The sequence below is a fragment of the Carassius carassius genome, chromosome 24, assembly GCF_963082965.1.
Source record: "Carassius carassius chromosome 24, fCarCar2.1, whole genome shotgun sequence".
NCBI classification, from domain to species: domain Eukaryota; kingdom Metazoa; phylum Chordata; class Actinopteri; order Cypriniformes; family Cyprinidae; genus Carassius; species Carassius carassius.
Genome location: NC_081778.1, coordinates 14,862,090 through 14,885,198, shown reverse-complemented (window position 1 = coordinate 14,885,198; position 23,109 = coordinate 14,862,090). Strand labels below are relative to the sequence as shown.

Here is a 23,109-nt window from a genome sequence, read left to right as displayed (position 1 = left end):
AACATGAACTAACAATAAAAAGTTGTATTTTATTAACTAATGTTAACAAAGATGGATAAATGCTGTAACAAATGTATTGCTTTTTTTTTTTTAGTTAATGCATTATCTTATGTTAACATGCAGAACATTATTTTAGCATTACCAAAAACTCTTCTTCTGACACAGAATTGTAGAGCCATTTGAAACATTTTCAAACCTTCAGGTATTTATTATTGTAAATCATTTTCATTGGATAAACAAATGCTCAGAGCTCACACGAGTCCAACAGGTTCAATGAGCGGTTTGAGCTGATTTTGAGTAATTTATGTAATTATGTCTGCAGGGTTAGGTGTGTGACTGGCCCTACAGAGAGCTGAAGAAGGCCAGCAGGCCTGTATCAGGGGAGGGGTGAGCCAAGAGCTTCTGGATCTATGTGCAAAAAATTAAGGAGGACAGGTCACAACATGAACAGAACAATAGCCAAATACAAACTTCAAAGGCAGACATAATACACACAAGAAAAAATGTGATGGATTTAGAGTCCCGTGAGTATGAGATGATGACAGAACGCCTTTATGTTTTAAAATAATTAAAATATGTCTGACAGAGAGGTCGACAGGTACCTCTTTAAAGTTGGGGTGCTTGGCATCCTGTACTAGTTGTAATAAAACTCCCTCTGTAGTGCTGAGAAACGCCCCACTCTGCTTCAGTCGTGACAGTGCAAAAAGACGATCTGTCTGACTGCAAATGACATGTTTAGAAAACCCTGAGAATCACTTCAGAATTGGCTCATAGGACACAGCAGATTCTACACAACCGCCTCGGCAAATGAACATATATCTGTAAGCAAACACTGTAAAATTCCTCCTGTTTCTATAGACCTTTAGAAAAAGCTTATAGATGCCATCCATCACTTGACTTGACTTTGTGTTTGAAAAGATGTGGCTGTGAGTCAAGATAAGGAATGTAGAAGTCTTGTGTTTGCAATGATTTAAACATCATTTTTCATACTTTATCCCATAGCGTCAAGATACATCAATATAACATAATCACAATAGTTTTCCATTTTGTATATTTTAAACAAAATTATTTCTATACCTTCGAGAGGAGACAGCATCTGCTACAATATGAACCTCCATGCCTCGCTCTAGAAGATCATAGGTTGTACACTACAGCAGAACAAGAAGCCTTACACTTTAAAATTGTATGACAATAAAGTTATACAGTACAGTACAGTACAATACAATACAATACAGGTCATGATCAGGAGATAGGAAATGTGTGGCTGATAGTAAAAAGTGCGGTGGCACAAGTTTAAACAGCCATGTGATGTTACCGCAATGCACGCTTGAGCCTCGATGCCACATAGTATGACTTGCTGAGGGTCTCCCAGGCTCTTGAGTGTGCTCTCCACACTCTCTGTCATCATGGAGAAACTGGTCTTTGTATGAGGCTTCAAGCCCTCGGCCCCCAGCTCAGGGACAGTGGGGCCCAAACCTTTAGGGTACTGCTCAGTTAAAATCTGAGGGATGCTTAAGATTCGACATGCCTGGAACAGAAACAGAATTCATCTTATGTTAATATTAATATTATATTAATGCAATATTAATGAGAATTAATTAAGATATTAATAAGACTTGGGTGTTATTCTGATATTCCTCACTTAAAAGAACACTCGACTCCACTATTTTTAAAAACATTTTGAATCCATTCAGGCGATATCTGGGTCTGGCAATAGCACTTTTAGCTTATCTTAGCATAGATCATTGAATCATATTAGACCGCTAGCATCTCGCTCAAAAATGACCGAAGAGTTTCAATATTTTTCCTATTTAAAACTTGACTCTTCTGTAGTTAAAAGTTGTTTTCTAGGCCGATATGGCTAGGAACTATATTCTAATTCCGGCGTAATAATCAAGGAACTTTGCTGCCATACCATGGATGCAGATGCGCAGTGATATTACGCAGCGCCTGAAAACAGTCCCCAGCTAGGTTACTTCCAACATGACCCACTAAGTTTGTCTAGTGCTGGGGACTATTTTCAGGTATATTATATATATATATATATATATATATATATATATATATATATATATTTAGATAAATATATTTAAATATATTTAGACTACTTCATTGTAGCTGATTGAGTTCCTATTAATTTCCTTTAGCAGTAATTTAAAAAGAAAAACACGTGTGACTATTATTTTTAAATTCCATTATCTTTTTCTAATCATTATTTTTTTTGTATGTTCAAATCACAAATGCAACTAAATCCAAGTTTCGTACCATACAGAGAAAAAAAAAATCTAATTCAAAATTAGATAGAATGGATGGAGACAATGCACAGAAGATCAGCTGACAAGATGCAGTGAAGATGGCACATTTAATATATAGGTGACTATAGTGTGTTGTATGTCAACTGCAGCAGTTCTGATAAACTCAAGGTACTGATCTTACCTGTAGCAATCTTGCTGCATTGCTCACAATGTTTGTGAACTGGAAAATATTGGGTCTGAACTTCTCCTGTATGTCACACAGTAGGAGTACTGAACCTTTGGTGGACAGCCTGCCAATTTTTGCCACTTTGAAAACAAACAGAGCATTTATATCACACGTGAATCACTGTGTCTTTGAGCATACACTGTAATAAAGTGGTTCTCATCCAAAGGGCCTCGGAAAACTTCCATGGAGGCCCCAATAAGTTTAAAATGATTTCAATTTAGTTACAATTTACATAATCTTGACTGAAATAAGAAAACACTAAAAATAACATTGAATAACATGAAACTGATGTATTTTACAACAAAAGTACATATTATCTTATTGGCAATGGAAGCAAAAAGATTGAAAGCTAGTGCAGTAATCCATAGTTCGACTACACTGGTATATGACTGTGCCATCCAAAAAAAAAAAAAAAAAAAAAATTATATATATATATATATATAATTAAAATTAATACTACGTTGTCTATAAACACTGTCATTGGGTTTTGAGCCACCGTCCTTGCAACAGCAAAAGTGAAAGTACGTGGGCAGTGTTCCTAATGCCCTGCATATTAATAATGCATCTTTTCCACTTACACACAGACTGCATCTGTCATACTGCTTTGACAAAGAGTTCAATGGCATTCAGAGACCGACGAGCTGTACTTACTGTTTGCACAGTTCAATATTTGGGAGTCGGAGACCGCAAAGATCAAGTGAAGACAAACAGCTCACCGTCTCCCGGGTGTATGTGCTTTATATAAGTGTCCACCCACTGCTCTGATTGGTAAAACTGTTGTTGAAACAAACTCTCGTGAATTTTATATGGTAATGAGTAAGCCGAGCACAACACCAACAGAGTCATACATGACATAAACGACAGCAGCACATAAAATGCAGAAAAGAGAAAACAAAAGTATACATTAATATCTACGTGTGCCCTTGACACATATATTTCCTTGATTATTACAACAATGCAGCACAATTCGCTCGCTGTAACATTAAATAAACCTCCAGATAAGAGCCCAGCCCACTAGTAGTGGCGTCTCGGTCATCTTCTTCTTCTTCTTCTTGGTGCTTATTGGCGGTTCCCATTCTTTTTCAGAGCATTACCGCCATCTACTGTAGGCAATGGATCAGAGACTTAAATCCTCACTGTGGCTAGTTGGGAGTCGTGCCCAAGGGCGTAATTTTGGGTCTACCATTGGGGGGGGGGGGGGGGGTTAAACTCGCGGCATATTTATTTATCAATTAATTTATTGTATAATTTTCTTGTGTAAAAGGTAACATGCTAATTTGCATAATTTAATTATGCATATCCCACCCAAAACGGGTGACTGTATTGGAGCAAACAGCAACATAAGTTACAATTCAGTGACATTGGTTCTACACAGTTCCTGGCACCCTCTGGCTTTACCTCATAGGACACTGGCAAACGAACATCTAGCCAGCCAACTCCAGTCAACAAAACAAATCATCAGCTAACTCAGTGTTTCTCAAACTTTTCTGCCAATCCCCACTTCGGAGATAGGAAAGGGTTCCGAGCCCCACCTGTCCCCAATCACCCCAACAAAACGTTAATAAACTAGGCTTTAAGTTTAACTGTTAAAATGTATTTTATTAACATCACATTTTAAAAACTTAACATCAAATAACAGCATTAAAAACTTTCAAATAAAGAAAATGAAAGTGCAATTATATTATCACTTTGCATGAAATAAGACTCAAAAGTAGATTAAAAAATAATAATAATTGTGTTTGCATTTAGCCTCTGATAACATCAATACAAGTGTGGACTAAGGTTAACCTAGTTGTGCTTTGATTCATTTTGACACTTTGCAAAATCCATGCAAAAAGAACAACAAAAAAACAAACAAAAATAAAAATAATCTCAAATTGAACCAGAGGTGGTAAATTCCTAATAATGTACGTATTTTTTTTTAGGTATTTTAATAAGATAGATACCTAAAATACGTTGTGCATACAGCTCAACTAATGTGATCGTTATAAAGGTGTTTGAACAACAAAACACATCCACTTGCACATATTTGACAATCGGAATATCAGATATATCTATAGGGCGCCCTTTGTAAAGCAGCTCACGCTGAAAATAACAGCAACATTTTGTCACATTTAGCTTCAAACAATGTTTAAAAAACTGGTATGAATTTTTGACGGTCACTTTTTAGCACATTTACAACAATATTTGTCAACTTAGAGATATTTTAAATAGTTAAATATAAATATTAAATGTTACACCTAAATGTTAAATGTTAAATCTAAATGTAAATGTAAAATCTAAATGTTAAATATAAATCTAAATGTTAAATATTAATTTAAATCTAAATGTTAAATCTAAATGTTAAATATAAATATAAATATAAATGTTGAATCTAAATGTTAAATATAAATCTAAATGTTGAATCTAAATGTTAAATATAAATCTAAATGTTAAATCTAAATGTTGAATCTAAATCTAAATGTTAAATCTAAATGTTCCATCTAAATGTTAAATCTAAATGTTAAATCTAAATGTTAAATCTAAATCTAAATGTTAAATCTAAATGTTAAATCTAAATCTAAATCTAAATGTTAAATCTAAATCTAAATGTAAAATCTAAATGTTAAATCTAAATCTAAATCTAAATGTTGAATCTAAATGTTTCGGTTGAAACTAAATATTTAGCCAGTATGGGAATTCAAAATGCCGGAAGTGCCAAAATAAAAGCTCGATGAGGTCAGTGTGTGTTTATAGCATCGTGTCAAATAAGTAATGAATAAAAACCATCTCATCCGAGGAAATTGACTCTTGGACATGGATTATCGTGATAATGACTACCTAAAATAATAAACACGTTTGGAGAAACTGTATTTGAAGAGTAGGCTAGTGTCACTTTTATGAAAAGGTTTGCATGCTTAAACGCTAGCAGGAGCCTATGCTCTCGGTTAACGCCCATTCGTTGGACATTTTGAACGACAGTAGCGTCAATAGTTACAGTAGCTGGTCAGGGGCGGGCGGGGAAATAGGCTCTTGCGGCCGTTTAAGCATGCGTACATGACAGTGATGACATTATGAGTGATACAGTCTATGGTGAGGACATAACATTCAGTCAAAGTGAGACCCCTTGTGGCTGGCTATTATGGCTACAGGTCATCATAAGCCCCACACTTTTCATAAAAGTGACATTAGCTTACTCTTCAAATAAAGTTTCTCCTAACGTGTTTATTATTTTAGGTAGTCATTATCCGGACTATAAGTCGCATTTATTTAGACCCAAGAACCAAGTGAAAACATTACCATCTACAGCCGCGAGAGGGCGCTATATGCTGCTTAGTTTGTAGGTGTTGTTGGCAGTATGACCGCTTTCACAGAGGGCACAGAGTAGAACATTGATTACGTTTTTTAAGGGAAGCAGGGGTTTTAGGCAGGATTTGATGCATAAGGTGTGTGTAGATATTAATGTTAGGGAACAATGTGAATGATGTGTACATTTAGTAGGAAAACATATTATCTGATCCACACTCCGGAACAGAAGAGGGCGGTTTTGCACTAATAAGCTGGATGCCAACCGCCGTTAAACTGGTAAGAAGACGAATATGACAGCTTGCTGTGAGTTACAATGGTGAGAATATATTTTTTCACAAAATAATTATTTAAATTTAAGAGTACAAGTTATTTTCATACAGTGGTATTGATTTTGGAGTTAATAATCTATTAAATCTAAGGTGTAAATTCAGCAACATATAAGCAAAAGGTGTAAAAGGCCACTGATCTATAATATATATATATATATATATATATATATATATATATATATATATATATATATATATATATATATATATATATATATATATATATATATATATATACAATACTACAACCTAGAAATAATTTGCAGGTCTCAACAGCACTCGCACTGACTCTTTTTCTGTCTGAAAGAATGAAAAGACCGAGCTGAAGGTGGAGCGATTCGACCAATCAGATGAAAGCAGCGTTTCAGCTCCGGCCACAAATGCGAATGAAATATTGAAGCCATAAACAGAAATGATCAAAACGTACACAGACCAACTGTCTTGTCCATGTTCTCTAACTTGAATCCTCTTGAGTCTTGACTCTCTTGACCTTCTGCAAGCCCCGCCTTGTTCACGCAGTGATTGACATGGCGGGAGGGGGCGGAGACGTGATCGGCTCGGAATGCATTTTCAATGTGCACATTGAATTTTGCTACATTCATTGCGGGACACTGAATGAAAATGCAATTGTAAGTGTCTTGACTGTGAGTGTTAATGCAAATAAGAAAAATAGCATTTCAATGATAATTTTGCCACAGTTTTTGGCACACTTATAAAGCGTTAAAATTTGTATTCATTTTACATATTAAAACTAGTGTGTTAAAAGGCAAATGAAAATTATGTAATTTAATTTACATTTTCATTTTGCACCAAACGTTGCACAAATGTATTGGAAAATGTAAATGTAAATACAGAGATGCATTGCCATTTTACATATTGCATTGTCCTTTTGCATATTACATTCCAAATTGAATATTGCTACCCATATGCTTCCATAGTCAGCACACTCTGGTGTGACGATGTAACCTAAAGAGAGGATCACCGGATCAGAACTACTGATTCAAAAGATCCTAGTCTCTAATTAACTGAATCATAAATCGCCACCGATGCTAACAGTCTACACGTCTATTTACATGTTGTGATTTTAAATGCACACACACAATCCTGAAATCCGCAGCAGTAATAGATACCCTTTATAATCATATTTCGGTGTCTTAAAATTGTTAAGTTAACCCGGAAGTGTTTGGGCGTGGCCGCTGACCTCAGTGGACGCGCTCTCGCGGCCTTGTCGTTTCACAGAGATTTTGTGCAAAATAGAGGCTGTATTTAACGTAATTTTGGAAAATGCACGAATTCTTCCAAGAGCAGAGCAGTCGTTTATTCCAGTACATCATCCGGTACATGTGTGTTTACTCTCGCTCTCTCTGAAAACACGTTTTCCTCATGCTAGTCTTTGTATGCTCTGAGGTGAGCTTATGGAAGACATCAGCTCGACTCATTAAACTGCCTTTTGCTTTATCAGGGTCGCATTTTTTCCCTTACAGAAACTGTGGTTTCTTAATTGCTTCACGTTTTGTGTGCGAGATATTCGCAGCCACTGAATTGCTAGCTGCTAGCTAGCCTGCTTCAGTCTCGGTCAGTGTGTTGGAGCTGCTGGAAAATGTCAGATTTTGACGAGTTTGAGAGACAGCTGACCGAAAACAAGCAAGGTGTACTAGTGATGAGAGTGAGGGTATGGTCATGTGTCAGAGCTGATGTGGTAGTGGTAAGAGAGTAAATCTCTTCTGCTGGCGAAGCTGGACGTGCGCGCGGCCTGAAGGAGAAACTGCATCACAGTGCACAGATCAGATGAAGTACTGTTAGGTCTTGCATGCATTGCCAACCTAATCTGCACAGGATGTGGTTTTCGGGTACTTAAAAAAGAAACTGAGCTTAATAATCATGAACATATAATGAATGCTTGCTAGTGGTCGACCGATATTGTTTTTTTTTTGACAGACGATATAAACATATAATTTTTTTAAATTAATATTTAATACATTTTAAATATAACAATGGATTACAGAATAAATTTGTAAAACATACTTATACTTTAGATGACAAAGTATTTTTCACAAATAAGTATTTAATAAAATTATAATTAAAAAGGAAGTAAACACTGCAACCAACAGGGCACTCAATATTCTGGGAAGTTTGTGTGCATTGGGAATCACATTTTTCAAATAAAGCCAAGGTAACACTGTTTACATACAGCACACAGTGAAAATGACATAAATATGACAGTGGGCAAATGCAAACAGTGCAGCATAATTGAAAAATCACAAGTTAGAAGCATTCAATTCCCACGGACTGACTGTCACGCAGAGAACGTAATCATTTTGGATAAAAATGCACACTTAACAAGATCTCACAGCTAGATTCGAGTAAGTTTGCAAGGTTTGTGAAATTTAATGTTCATCAGTCTTTTAAAGATTTGATTAAATTATATAAATGCATATTTGCGTAATGCTGACTGCAAACGAGAAATTATAATGTTTGCCTTTCTTACTAATAATATAAAAGCAATCATTATAATACTTTTTGTATACAATAATTCCTTTGTTTAAGTGTTTTATCTGATTATTAGACAGACTTCTATCCGTATTAGACAGAACTGTTAACAACGACAGTGATGATTAAAATCATGTCATTAACTTACAAACATATATGACTTTTTTGCTTCTGTGGAACAAAGCCAAAGATATTTTGAAGAATATTGGTAACCAAATAGATTTTGGTGGCAACTGACTTCCATTGTATGTTATATATATATATGAAGTGACATGACATTCAGCCAAGTATGGTGACCCATACTCAGAATTCATGCTCTGCATTTAACCCATCCAAAGTGCACACACACAGCAGTGAACACACACACCCGGAGCAGTGGGCAGCCATTTATGCTACGGCACCCTCGGTGCTTTGCTCAAGGGGACCTAAGTCGTGGTATTGTCGGCCCAAGATTTTAACCCACAACCCTAGGGTGAGGAGTCAAGCTCTCTAACTACTAGGCCACGACTTCCCTAATGTATATTGATATATATGTATATATCAAAATACTTTCATGTTCCACAGAACAAAGAAATGCATACATGTTTGGAATTACGTGAGGAAGAGTAGCTAATTGATGAAGATATTTAAATTTTGGTTGTACTGTCCCTTTAAGGATTTATATATTTAAGTGACCAATACTGATAATTAAATGAACGTATCCCCACAAATAGACAACGTGCTACCCCCCCCCCCCCACCAATAGACAACAGTGATGCTTAGATGAGCATATATAAGCAGATATCAGTTTAAATGACCATGTTGAATTAAAGAACATGCTCATATCAATCATGTTGTGTGCTCAACTGTGCAGCAGACAGAGACAAGGAGAACAAGCACCACAGTCGCAGTGGCTCAAGGAGTCGGAGCAGAGACCAGGACAGGAAAAGGAGGAGCCGGGACAGAGAAAGGAGAGGCAGCAGCCGTGATCGGCATGGAGACAGCAAGGACCGCAGACACAGACGCAGGTAAAAATTGAAATTCTTAGTGCCAATCACTAAAGTCTTGACAAGAGCCTAGCGATTTTCAAAATACCTTCTTGTTGGTCTGTGTTTCTTCATGTGCAGTCGCTCTCCACACCGTGAGAAGTTAAAGATTAAAGTGAAGAAATATTGGGATGTTCCTCCTCCTGGATTTGAACACATCACACCCATGCAGTACAAAGCCATGCAGGGTAATAATCAGTTTTTCATTTATTTTTTCTTCCTTTCTCTGTTTACACCTGCTCTCCTGTCAGCCAATCACTGGGTTAAAACAAGGGTTTTAAACATTCCTGGTTATGTGCTGACTCAATTTTTTTTTTTGAAAAGCACACACTACATTTCAGAAGTTTTATTTTTTTTTGAAAACTTCTTACTTTTATTCAACAAGGATGCATTAAATTGAACAAAATTGACAGTAAAGAGATATATAATGTTACAAACGACTTATTTCATGTTAATGTTATGTTTTAAACTTACTATTAGTCAAAGAATCCTGAAAAAAATGTATCACAGTTTCCACAAAGATAGCACAACTGTTTGTTACATTAATAATAAGAAATGTGTCTTGAGCACCAAATAAGTATATCGGAATGATTTCTGAAGGATCATGTGACACTGAAGACTGGAATAATGATGCTGAAAAGTAATTTGGCATCACTCGAAAATTTTAAATATTTTAAAATTGTAACAATATTTTACAATGTAATTGTTTTTTTAACAGCATTGTTCATGTGCCCACCATGGGCCGGTTGCACCAGCTGGACATACACTCGGTCATAAGACTAGGCTGGACGTAAAATGCTCTTTAAGTCGTGTGTATAATTTATACCCGTTGCACCTTCTCTGTGTAGTGCTACGTCTGAGACTAAATCTTACGCCTAGTCAGAGGTAGGTGTAAAGTGAAAAGTCATGATTTGCTCAGACATTATTAGTTTTCAGGATTCACATCTGTTAGTTCATTCTTACTGCAGACGTGAACTGTAATACTTATGGACTTGTCTTTTCGGGCAGGATAAGCGATATTAATCGTGAAGCTCGATGTAGCCTACCACACTGCCGACAGTAATTGAGAATACAAAATATATTTATGTACATCATGGAGCCTAATAATTATACAGTTAAATATTATATATGAACTGGGATTATTAAAAGAAACTGAACCATTTGACATATTGGACAATGTTTTCCAATTGCTTGGAAATATTTCATGTCTTTTAATTCCATTCATTATTTGTAGTGGCCTGCCATCCAATAGTTAAGTTTTGTGCTTGCTTACTTTTAATTAAAAATAAATGTTCAGCTTTCAAATTTTAAATATAAATACAAAATATAATCTACAAACGTGTGTTTTCAGCCAAAGAAAGACACCAGTAAAACACAAAATGTCACGTAAAGTCACATTTACCTCAGGAAAGACATTCGTCGTACATAAACTTGATAGTCAGCTATAAAAAATAACTCTTGAGAGAAGCATTGTATTAAAATTATTACAGTGCCTTGCGAAAGTATTCGGCCCCCTTGAACTTTGCGACTTTTTGCCACATTTCAGGCTTCAAACATAAAGATATGAAACTGTAATTTTTTGTGAAGAATCAACAAGTGGGACACAATCATGAAGTGGAACGAAATTAATTGGATATTTCAAACTTTAACAAATAAAAAACAGAAAAATTGGGCGTGCAAAATTATTCAGTTAATACTTTGTAGCGCCACCTTTTGCTGCGATTACAGCTGTAAGTCGCTTGGGGTATGTCTCTATCAGTTTTGCACATCGAGAGACTGAAATTTTTGCCCATTCCTCCTTGCAAAACAGCTCGAGCTCAGTGAGGTTGGATGGAGAGCATTTGTGAACAGCAGTTTTCAGTTCTTTCCACAGATTCTCGATTGGATTCAGGTCTGGACTTTGACTTGGCCATTCTAACACCTGCATATGTTTATTTGTGAACCATTCCATTGTAGATTTTGCTTTATTTTTTGGATCGTCTTGTTGGAAGACAAATCTCCGTCCCATTCTCAGGTCTTTTGCAGACTCCATCAGGTTTTCTTCCAGAATGGTCCTGTATTTGGCTCCATCCATCTTCCCATCAATTTTAACCATCTTCCCTGTCCCTGCTGAAGAAAAGCAGGCCCAAACCATGATGCTGCCACCACCATGTTTGACAGTGGGGATGGTGTGTTCAGGGTGATGAGCTGTGTTGCTTTTACGCCAAACATAACGTTTTGCATTGTTGCCAAAAAGTTCGATTTTGGTTTCATCTGACCAGAGCACATTCTTCCACATGTTTGGTGTGTCTCCCAGGTGGCTTGTGGCAAACTTTAAACGACACTTTTTATGGATATCTTTAAGAAATGGCTTTCTTCTTGCAACTCTTCCATAAAGGCCAGATTTGTGCAGTATACGACTGATTGTTGTCCTATGGACAGAGTCTCCCACCTCAGCTGTAGATCTCTGCAGTTCATCCAGTGTGATCATGGGCCTCTTGGCTGCATCTCTGATCAGTCTTCTCCTTGTATGAGTTGAAAGTTTAGAGGGACGGCCAGGTCTTGGTAGATTTGCATTGGTCTGATACTCCTTCCATTTCAATATTATCGCTTGCACAGTGCTCCTTGGGATGTTTAAAGCTTGGGAAATCTTTTTGTATCCAAATCCGGCTTTAAACTTCTCCACAACAGTATCTCGGACCTGCCTGGTGTGTTCCTTGTTCTTCATGATGCTCTCTGCACTTTAAACGGACCTCTGAGACTATCACAGTGCAGGTGCATTTATACGGAGACTTGATTACACACAGGTGGATTCTATTTATCATCATTAGTCATTTAGGTCAACATTGGATCATTTAGAGATCCTAACTGAACTTCTGGAGAGAGTTTACTGCACTGAAAGTAAAGGGGCTAAATAATTTTTAACGTCCAATTTTTCTGTTTTTTATTTTTTTAAAAAGTTTGAAATATCCAGTAAATTTCATTCCACTTCATGATTGTGTCCCACTTGTTGTTGATTCTTCACAAAAAATTACAGTTTCATATCTTTATGTTTGAAGCCTGAAATGTGGCCAAAGGTCGCAAAGTTCAAGGGGGCCGAATACTTTCGCAAGGCACTGTATATTTTACTTAACCTTGATTAAATCCGTCATGGGAATGTGCAGGAAGACTTCAGATTTAAAAACGCGTACTTATTAGGAAATGTTTACTCAAAGAAATCATGGCGCGGTGGCTTCACTTGTTATGATGTCTTAAGCAATTCAGTTCTATATTAGTATTTGTAGTCATTGTGGCGTGAACGTCGTCTCAGATAGATCTATAACTGCGGGAGAATGTGTAGGTGTGGACGCACATTATCTGTGCCGGACATATTGTGCCTGATCGGGGTGCAACAGGTGTAAATATTGTTATCGTAAAGCTGGACGTTGCAAAGCCCAGTGTAGGACTTACACCCAGCTTTTTTATGTCTTGCTGGTGCAATTGGCCCCATATGTCTAACATACTTCTGAACCTTTCTCTGACTTCAGCTGCTGGTCAGATCCCGGCCACTGCTCTGCTGCCTACAATCACCCCTGAGGGTCTGGCTGTGACTCCAACACCTGTTCCTGTCGTGGGCAGTCAGATGACTAGACAGGCCCGAAGGCTTTATGTCGGCAACATCCCATTTGGCATCACAGAAGTGAGGTTCATTATTATCATTGATATTCATTAATATTATGGTGTATTAGAAGGTGTGATGATCTTTCTGTCAACATTATTATGAATCCTATCCAGTATTATTCTAGCTGGCATCCATTAACCGGAGTACAACTTCTGTTCTCCAGTATGATGAATAGCATTGTTTTCTGATATTTTTTTTGTTCTTATAGGAGTCTATGATGGACTTCTTCAATGCTCAAATGCGTTTAGGTGGCCTGACTCAGGCCCCAGGTAACCCAGTACTTGCTGTTCAGATCAACCAGGACAAAAATTTTGCCTTCTTGGAGGTCAGTTTTCATTCAGAGTGGTAGAGCTCATTTTGTAGATCCTCACATAAATGCTTCAGGAAGTATTGGGAGCGTAATATGAATGTTATTTTTATGTTTGGTAATATAGTTCCGTTCGGTGGATGAGACGACACAGGCCATGGCATTTGATGGCATCATTTTCCAGGGACAGAGTTTAAAGATTCGCCGACCACACGATTACCAGCCTCTGCCAGGCATGAGTGAAAATCCCAGTGTCTATGTCCCAGGCACGTCTCTCTTTTGCTCCCCCAATTCTTGTACGCCCAATGTTTTGCTCTTTTCAATCAAAAGTTTAATAGTTATTGATTTAATTTGGATCATTGTTGGTCACACTCTGGCTCTATCTCTGTAGGCGTCGTCTCCACGGTGGTGCCTGACTCGGCCCATAAACTCTTCATCGGCGGTCTGCCAAATTACCTCAACGATGACCAGGTTTGTGTTTATGACAGTGTGTTCCGTTCGCTGTCAAAGGGTTGCTGAATTTTCTCTTGTTTGGGCGGAGCTTTCAGAGCCAGATCTGCCAATCTTTTTACATTTTATGCTTTACCAAATTAAATATGAAACCTTTTCATGCTCCACAGAACAGTTGCTTCCATGCTTTTGAAATTTGAAGCCAATAAGCTCACTTGTGTCAGTGTGTACATTTTAAAAGGTAATTTATTCCTGTGATGGTAAAGCTGAATTTTTATCAACTGTTACTAGTCTTAAGTTTCACATGATCTTTCAGAAATTGTACTACAGAACTATAGAAAACTTAAAAACAACTAAATAAATGTCATTTTTTTCTAGTCTTTACTGTGACATTGGATCAATTTAATGCAGAACAGTGATTTTTCTCTGTTCCTCAGGTCAAGGAATTGCTGACGTCATTTGGCCCTCTGAAGGCCTTTAATTTGGTGAAAGACAGTGCAACAGGCCTCTCTAAGGGCTATGCTTTCTGTGAATATGTTGACGTCAATATCAGTGACCAGGTGATAACAACAAAAAGCATTATATCTATATAATCAGCCTGTAAACACTCTGAGCTGTTGGTTGACGTGCATGCTAACCTCTCCAAAGCACACTTCACAGGCCATCGCTGGACTAAACGGGATGCAGCTGGGGGACAAGAAGCTCCTGGTCCAGAGAGCAAGCGTCGGCTCCAAGAACACCACACTGGTGAGGGAAAATTTATTTAATGGATGTAGGCCATGTAGACATTATCTCCTGTTTCTCACCCTCTTCCCCTCTTTCTTTCCTCTCAAGACGGGTATAAACCAAACTCCAGTTACCCTTCAAGTCCCAGGTCTAATAAACAGCTCGATGACTCAGATGGGTGGCATTCCCACAGAAGTATTGTGTCTGATGAACATGGTGGCTCCAGAGGAGCTGCTGGATGATGAAGAGTATGAGGAGATTGTGGAAGACGTCAAAGAAGAGTGCTCCAAATACGGCCAGGTCAAGAGCATTGAGATCCCACGTCCTGTCGACGGCGTGGAAGTTCCCGGCACTGGAAAGGTTTGATAACTGCTTGTACGTTATCAAATTTCAATGTGACCTTTTAAAAGTTATTCATGCTTCGGTTTTCTTTGTCATAGATTTTCGTGGAGTTTATGTCAGTGTTTGACTCCCAGAAGGCAATGCAGGGCTTAACAGGAAGGAAATTCGCCAACAGAGTTGTGGTGACTAAATACTGCGACCCTGATGCCTACCACCGCCGCGACTTCTGGTAGAGATGGGACAGAATCCAGAGTGAGAGAGACTCGGAGAGATGCAGATGGTGTGATTTCAATCTCTCAGAAGCCCCTTATTTTGTAGATTTATGAGGTCTGAGAGGGTCTGAGCCTTTTTTTTTTTAAAAATCTGGCCAACTTAAAACATGACTTGTGATTGGTCAGAATGTAGCGAACCACTCATTTGTCACGTTTTTTTTCTTGTTTGTTTTTTTAAATTTTTTTATGGCAACAACATTGGAGTATGTGCAAAGCTTTACGATGGGAAAATGGACCGTACCATGTCATTGACTACAGAAAAGGATTCAGCTAGATATGCCACTAAACTTCCAGTTTAATTTAGGCACATAGTGAATATTTTACATGTGACCTTTCCTCAATGTTGAATTTCTGCTCTACAGCTCTCACACTTTGAGCCAGACTGGTCAGATAGGAGTGAGAGGAGGATGTAAAGGAGCAAGTGAGGGAAGAGAAACAATGACAACTACAAAAATGAATGTTACATTCAAACAAGAAGGTGAGAGTGGGTATTTAAGGAGAGAACTCTTTGTTATTTGGATATGGTTTTTATTTAGGCTGTGAATAAGGTTTCCTGTGTAAAAGTGTAGAGTTCAAAAAGCCAGAGGACTTTCCGGGTCGTCTTGACACCATACATGTATGAGGTAAAGCCGCCATCTTGAAGAGGGTGAATATTACCAATTACATCTACACTGTCTTCTATTTTCCCCCTCCTCCTCTGTTTTTTTCCTGCTATCTCTCCCTCCTTTTAAAATAGTTGTACTGTTTCTTGTCAACCCTATTTTCCTGTCCCGTCCTAACCAAATTTATGCACAGTGAAAAAGATACTCGTCTCATTTCTGTTTTTTTCTTTCTTGGTTCTTTTTCTTTTTATACATTCTGTATCTAACTGTCCACTGCTGTTTTTTAAAACTGTAATAAGCTGAGTTGATTTAATACAGTGCGTTTATGTAATGAGGACCAGAGAAACTTCTGGTGAAATAAACTCAATGCGTTTGAATTGACTTTCTACACACTGTATCTGTATTCTGCCAGCAGATAGTGCTAACAGGCACCGCTCACGTCCAAGTAGTGTAGCTCTGATATGGAATCTGAGTATTATGAGCAATGGGTCAGTCAGTAATCAGACTGTTTTTAGCCTCTGTGGGGGGTGGCTAGGGTGGTATATGTTTGTGTTTTTTTCCCTGATATAAATATAAAAAAAGAAACAGGACAAAATATCACAAATATGTTGATTGCTGATATTCACGTGTTTCTATAAGTTGACTGGAAATTATGAAATGCAGAGAAATAGAGATTGAAGATTTGAATGTGCTTCACAAAACCAGTAGATTAAACTAAATAAAGTCCACTACAAAGACTGGGAAAAATAGTTGTTTATCGGGTGGCTAATTTTAATAGAATATAATAAAACTACATTTAGCTGCTTGGCAAAAGTACATGGATATAATTTCATTAACTTTATTGTGTAGAAATCAAATTGTATTACTCAGTTGTATTACAAGTATCTCTGATTCTCAGGCCTAACTACAGTCTACCTGATGCATGTCGTGCAAAAACTATTTACACAAGCGGAGCTCAAAAGTAAGGATTTTTTTTATTTTCTGGTCCAGTCTGACCAGTAATTCTCTTTAGACGCTTCTACAACTTTATTTTATTTTTCACAATTTGCACCTGGAAATTAATCCGCTACAATGTAAGGCAAAACATTACAAATTTTTGCTGGAAAACAAAGGCATATGGTGCAAAACGTACTCAAGTTTTCAGTTTTTGCAAATTTGACGCCACCTATGTTAGCCTGCTAGATAACATTATCATGGTGACAGATTAGCAGTTTGCAGCAGTGTAGGATGTGACATCGATGGTGTCAAGTCTTTGAAAGAGGTTAAAGCATTTAGCTTAATGCATTAGTTAATGCATTTAGCTTTGATATCCTGAAGTATGCTGCTTTGATATTTTTTTTTGTTAAAGTTCAATGAAATAGTTCTTAGAACTTTGGAGAGACAGAAATTCTGATCATAAAGACAACAAATGTTTTCTATTTATTTATGGAACGGCTGTGATTGAACTAATACTACTGGATGGATAGGCAAGTGTTTTGTTGGTTAATTAGTGACTGTCGTTTTGGCTTTATTATTTTTCACCTTCTGATAATGCCCCAATATGTCTTACAGCCAGCCCTTTAACCTTCTTAATTTTATATCCTTTTTCTGATTTAATGCCATCTGTAATTTTCTAAGCTGCTCAATCAGCTGCTTTCTCTCGCCTTATAAACAGTCCTCTCTCTTTTCTGTCTTTGCAACTGTAACTCCCACACACGCTCTTAATGTCATTAACAGGTGCTTGTCCAAAATAGAACCCTTGCCCATATACACACACAAACATCCGTGGATCAGCTGACATACACTCGACTGACTTTCCCACAGACATGCAAAACTCACACTGATATACACTGAAAAATATCAAATATGTCCATGTGTAGATAAATATTCTTGCATGAACCATATACTTGGGTGACTGAGCAGTCAAACATAGTCTCTACAACTTGATTTCATGAGCCCCAGTCCCAGTTTTCTCCACCCTTCTTTTTCTGTCTCTCTCTCTCTCTCTCTCTCTCTCTCTCTCTCTCTCTCTCTCTCTCTCGCTCTCTTTACATCCCTCCTTCTCCTCCTCTCTCAGCTGAGTTTCATGTATGTAGTCATCAGATCTGCACCCACACAGAACAGGTCAGGATTTCATTGCTCTCACTCAATGCACTTGCTGCACACACGCATACTGTCATAATTTAATAAAATCTGTGACACAAACCTTAAATTTCATTGAATAGTTTAACATTGTGCAGCTTCTAAAATATGTATTTTATTATGCACTCAGGAAAATTGATTGGTAAGAGATTTGATAACTTTGCAAACTTGTTTTTTTCTCTAAATCTAGAATTTCTAGAATGCATAGATGTATTGATATGAGTATAAACATTTAAATTGTCTGTACACTGCTACAGGTGTAACTGATTTTGTATGTTAACCTGAATTTAAAAAAATATATGTATGTATTCATAATTTAGCACTTTTATTGCAGATGTTGTCAGACGTTGTGTTTGTCTTGCTATTTAATAAGCTACTAACATTTAGGCAGTTACGTTGGTCTGGATGTAATTTATTTTGCTGAGAGATGTTTATACATTGTTTCTGGATTTGATATCACAGACCTAATGTGTGAGTGTGGGACTGAAGCCCAGTTGTTTTAAAATGATAATTGGTTTCTTCCATTCTGACTGCCTTGACTGAGATGTGAGCCCCTTCACTATGGGTGCCGACAGCTGGCAAGTCGGCAACCATAGTATAGGACATATTATAGAAGCAAAATTATTCTGAAGGTAGTTTTGACAGAGTTGGGGTAATATAAAGAGCAGAGATGGAGATGATCTTGGTGGGTTAATTATAGCCTGCCCTGTGTTACATTTCCAGGTCATGTATAGTGTTTTGACAGTGTTATATCTCAAATGACTGTAACTTACACAACAAAATGTGAACCCAAAAACCATTACTGAATATCTAATATTTTATCTGCAGAACAGTTTGTAGTCACACTGCATAATCTGTATTTGTGTACTGACTTTAAAGTTGAATATATGAAATTAAGTTGACTAGACAATATTTTTCGTTTTAAGCTTAAAGCCTGCTATATTTATCACATGTATGTTTTGTTTTTTTAATATTTGTAAGTCTTGTACTCTGAGACTTTTATCAAACAGTAAAAAAAAGTAATTTCTATTATATTTTTAAATGTATTAAAATTTTTGTGCTTAAGCATTACTTATCAATGTTAAAAAGAGTGTTTTTTAGGATTTTTTTAATAGAAAGTAAAAATTTGTAATTTATCTGCCTTTTTTTTGTAACAATGTAAAACTCTTTATTGTCACATTTGATCAGTTTATAGCATTTTTAAAAATGCTGTTTTTCAAAGAAAAGAAAAAAAAACTTACTTCAAACTTTTGAATGGTAGGTAGTGTATACTTTAAAAACTACTTGCCGACGGGGCAAACTAAATAAAAAAAATAAACTTACTTCAAAATATATACTGTCTGATAAGTATTAAAATCTTAAGTATATATGTGACCCTGGAGCACAAAACCAGTCTTAAGTCGCTGGGGTATATTTTTAGCAATAGCCCAAAAAAACATTGTATGGGTCAAAATTATAGACTTTTCTTTTATGCCAAAAATCATTAAGATAATGAGTAAAGATTATGTTCCATGAAGATATTTTGTAAATTTCCTACCTTAAATATATCAAAACTTATTAATAATATGCATTGCTAAGAATACATATGGACAAATTCAAAGGCGTTCAGATTCCAGATTTTCAAATAGATGTGTCTCAACTAAATATTGTCCGATCCTAACAAACCATACATCAATGGAAAGCTTATTTATTTTATTATAAAAATTGACACTAAGACTGGTTTTGTGGTCCAGGGTCACATATTATATATATATATATACTATTCTAGTGCTTTAAAAAGTTCTAGAAAAAATATAATTATCATTAAAATGTATTTTTATTCATATTTTAATTATAATTATTATTTGTTCGTACTATATTTTATTATACAGATATAGAGATAATTTTAGCTCATTCAAAAATGTATGTTTTTGGTATGTTTGTGAGTGTTTTATGCTATAATTTTGGCTATGGGCCACATGTTTGTCTCTAGCCTTGTTGTATTCTTATTTCTCCCGTGTGGGTGATTGGCCTCAACGAGCTTTGTCTTGTAGTACTCCCTCCCTGCACCGGTACAGTGTTAATGACTTTAGACCCTCTGTCGTTTTGCCGGTCATACATGAATTAACACCTACTGCCTGGTTCCTATTTTCGCCTCCATTCTCAACAACCTTGTGTTTCATCCCTCAGTCTGTTCAGTCCACGTTAAACTCTTCCTGCTCTCACATCTTTTTTTAGAGTAGCAGAATGGCGCACACCTTGAAACTCTCTGTCCATAGATCTAATCGTTCTCTGTACATGTAATGCTGGGGTATTTATGAGGCCTTAAAATGGCACATATCAAACAGGCAGGGCTAAAGTGGGCTGAGTTTACGGGTATGTGTTGATTTCTTGGAGTCGCATCTGGCATAGCTAATTCTTAGACAATGTGACCTAATCATGACCCATATTAACTTTCTCTGTAAGCTTTACTGTATGTTTGTTTACTCAACAGAGGACAAAGGTATAATGTGGTTTTCAAGATATTAAGGAGATAAATCACCCAACAATGAAAATTCTGTAATTAAATCCCATTCAAGCTGTTCCAAATCTGTATGCATTTCTTTCTTCTGCTGAGCGAGCGCGCACACACACACACAAACAAAATATATTTTGAAGTATGCTGGTAACCAAACAGTCGCTAGTTCACATTGACTTCCATTTTTTTTTTTTTTTATACTATGGAAGTCAGTGGGGACCGTCAACTGGTTGTAGATCTCTGATAAATGAAACCCATACAGGCTTGGAACAACTTGAGGGTGAGTAAATGATGACAGTTTTTTTCATTTTGGGGTGAACTATCCTTTTAAGGCTGTTCTCTTTGTCACTAATTACTGGATTAGTTATGTCCTTTTTTCTGCCAAAGTTCTCTAAAAAGAAGACGTATTGATATGCTTTTAAATAGTAATTTTAATTGTAATTTCATAAAGAAATTCTAATTTTATTTCTAAATTAAAAGCTTCTTTTTTATGCTTTTGCCGTGAATGAACAAATTCTACACAAATTACAATAAACAAAAGAATAACAATTTCATCCTTATTGTAGTCTTAGAATTAAAATAAAACTTAAGAATTTTATTAAGAATTCAAATAATTAGGCGTAGTATCTTGAATATTTGTTCTACCATGCTGCCAAATTATATATATATATATATATATATAAAAAAAAATAGTGACTAAAGGGAAAGCTCAATTGTATATCTCTGATCAATTTATTCTTCAGTCCTGCAATTTTCTATTTGTTTTGAATACTAGTCTTTTTTTCTCTTTTTTCTGCAGATTCATCAAAAAGAGGAATGCATCATCTTTTCACAGCTCTATAAGGCCGATATCCAGTGTCTGTCATCAAGTCATTCTTTTCATCTACCCATTATTCCTGTCTAGTTTATCAAACCTTCTTGTGTTTGTAGACATCAGTTAATTCCCAACTCTACAGTCTTCAGAAATGACCCCCTGTCACTTGAATTTCTTGCACGCTGGATTCTTTTTAAATCACAGGACATTATAATAATTTCATGTTCTTTTTTTGAGCCTTCTTATTAATATACTTTTCTGCGTGTTTATTATCTATCCGTCTGTCTAACTCAAGACTCTAGTCTCCTGTTTTTTGCTTTAGTTATTTTTTTTCCCCTTTCTTGACTTTACCTCTGGGAATTTCCTCCTCTCATCTTCAAGTATTGTGGTTGCCATGTGGTCCAACTATTTTTTGCAAAAGGAAGATGACGGGAGAGTAGGTACGGCTGCTCTGGGTGGAGTTGGCAGTAAGAGCGGGCGTCAAGGTAAACGGCCGAGGCCCCCTCGAATGAGTGACAGCCAAGAGGGCAAGATCAAGCTGGCATTTTTTGTCGCCCTCATAGGCGTGACACTGACGGTACTTGGCATGGGTACAGAGTTCTGGGTGGAGTTATCGCAGCCAAAACACTCCAGGAACAACCAGACATGTGAGATGGCACATTACGGCCTTTGGAAATTATGTGTTCGCACGCTATGGGTGTCAGATATTGACCCGGAGAGAGAGAGTTGTGGACCTGCAGATCTACCTGGAGGTGAGAGTACACACCTACTATTTGTTGAGCAGCAAATTAGCATAATAGAATGATTTCTGAAGGATCATGTGACACTGAAGACTGGAGAAATGACTGCTGAAAATTCAGCTTTGTATCACAGGAATATGTAATAATCATAAAATATTACTGTTTTTACTTTTTTTTTCATTAAATGCAGTCTTGATGAGCATAAGAAACTTTTTTTTTTTACTTAATTATTTAGAATCTTTAACAAGTAATATATACACTACATGTAAACAGGAATCTTTTTCTTTTATAATATATAATTATTAATTATTAACATAAAAATGTGATTTAAAATGCAAAAAAACTGTAATTTTCCAAGATATGATACTTGTACACTACTTGATAAATTAAAAATGCAGCATAATGCTGTTAAAAGCATTTCTTGTTGCAGAATGCATTCTGTTTCACATACTATTTTTTAAAAGTTGCACAGTGTAGAATTCAGTTGGCAGTAGGAGTGGAACGATTCATGTATTCATACCGAACCGTCATGGTATGGACATCTCTGTTCGGTGCATGAGACATTACAACAAATACAGGCCCCTATCCAGAAAGGTGCGCCCGCAGCAATGCAACACTGTTTGATAACCTACCGCCAGCAGAAGAACAACGAAAAGGACACTAGACAGTGACCATGTGCTGACTCTTGGTGCATTCCTAATGGGATATATCGCCCTCCGAAGGGCACTTCGCAGTAGGGCTGCACGATTAATCGAATGTGATTGTCATGCGCATTTTGTCAGTAAAGCAGTTTCTATAATCAGCAATAAACAATCCAATGCTTTAGATGGAGCAGCATTTACTACACAGATCCGTAGTTCACTGATGAGTTATGCAAAAAAAAGTTGCTTTTATCACTCGATTATGAAATCAAAGAAATCGTTCCCAATAATGACTGCTCTTCGCATAGCTTCTCAGTGAACTACGGCTCTGTGTAGTAAATGCT

The 23,109-nt window shown here is 36.7% G+C and overlaps 3 protein-coding genes across 10 annotated transcripts in view; 2 read left to right on the top strand and 1 right to left on the bottom strand.

Annotated features, from left to right (window-relative positions):
• Window positions 1–184: 184 nt before the first annotated feature.
• On the bottom strand, window positions 185–3,509 carry LOC132102897 (isochorismatase domain-containing protein 2). 2 transcript variants are annotated; one of them, XM_059507613.1, is made up of 7 exons: window positions 3,474–3,509; window positions 3,133–3,255; window positions 2,437–2,561; window positions 1,316–1,528; window positions 1,078–1,148; window positions 603–720; window positions 185–408 (listed from the first exon to the last, which is right to left on the bottom strand). In XM_059507613.1, coding segments are annotated over exons 2-7 (594 nt in total). In that variant the 5' UTR covers window positions 3,134–3,255; window positions 3,474–3,509; the 3' UTR covers window positions 185–342. The 2 variants fall into 2 exon arrangements, with proteins under 2 accessions (XP_059363596.1, XP_059363595.1); XM_059507612.1 differs by lacking the exon at window positions 3,474–3,509 and having other exon boundaries at window positions 3,133–3,467.
• Window positions 3,510–7,609: 4,100 nt separating this feature from the next.
• On the top strand, window positions 7,610–16,329 carry LOC132102894 (splicing factor U2AF 65 kDa subunit-like). 4 transcript variants are annotated; one of them, XM_059507606.1, is made up of 12 exons: window positions 7,610–7,747; window positions 9,442–9,595; window positions 9,695–9,801; window positions 13,120–13,271; window positions 13,462–13,578; window positions 13,688–13,826; window positions 13,952–14,031; window positions 14,448–14,570; window positions 14,671–14,757; window positions 14,845–15,096; window positions 15,177–15,358; window positions 15,732–16,329. In XM_059507606.1, the coding sequence occupies exons 1-11, from the start codon at window positions 7,699–7,701 to the stop codon at window positions 15,309–15,311; spliced, it is 1,395 nt and encodes a 464-aa protein (XP_059363589.1). In that variant the 5' UTR covers window positions 7,610–7,698; the 3' UTR covers window positions 15,312–15,358; window positions 15,732–16,329. The 4 variants fall into 4 exon arrangements, with proteins under 4 accessions (XP_059363589.1, XP_059363588.1, XP_059363587.1 ...); XM_059507605.1 differs by having other exon boundaries at window positions 14,659–14,757; XM_059507604.1 differs by having other exon boundaries at window positions 13,688–13,856; window positions 14,659–14,757.
• LOC132102895 (voltage-dependent calcium channel gamma-6 subunit-like) overlaps window positions 15,459–23,109 on the top strand; it is a 26,254-nt gene continuing 18,603 nt past the window's right edge. Inside the window, exons 1-3 of one of the 4 annotated variants that reach the window (XM_059507611.1) lie at window positions 17,246–18,215; window positions 21,370–21,869; window positions 21,948–22,136. In XM_059507611.1, coding sequence (XP_059363594.1) covers window positions 21,779–21,869; window positions 21,948–22,136 — 280 coding nt within the window. In that variant the 5' untranslated portion in view covers window positions 17,246–18,215; window positions 21,370–21,778. Of the gene's footprint in view, window positions 15,829–17,245; window positions 18,216–21,369; window positions 22,137–23,109 lie in introns of those variants that run through there. The other 3 variants (XM_059507609.1, XM_059507610.1, XM_059507608.1) reach the window with 3 other exon arrangements.

Excerpts from the sequence above, each read along its gene's own strand:
- LOC132102897 (XM_059507613.1), bottom strand. Across the intron at positions 1,529-2,436 it reads ATGCAGCAAGATTGCTACAG|GCATGTCGAATCTTAAGCAT; the intron begins GTAAGATCAGTA and ends TTTCTGTTCCAG. Across the intron at positions 1,149-1,315 it reads AGGCTCAAGCGTGCATTGCG|TGTACAACCTATGATCTTCT; the intron begins GTAACATCACAT and ends GTTCTGCTGTAG.
- LOC132102894 (XM_059507604.1), top strand. The coding sequence starts at position 7,699 with ATGTCAGATTTTGACGAGTTTGAGAGACAGCTGACCGAAAACAAGCAA. Across the intron at positions 13,272-13,461 it reads TCCCATTTGGCATCACAGAA|GAGTCTATGATGGACTTCTT; the intron begins GTGAGGTTCATT and ends TTGTTCTTATAG. Across the intron at positions 13,579-13,687 it reads AAAATTTTGCCTTCTTGGAG|TTCCGTTCGGTGGATGAGAC; the intron begins GTCAGTTTTCAT and ends TTGGTAATATAG.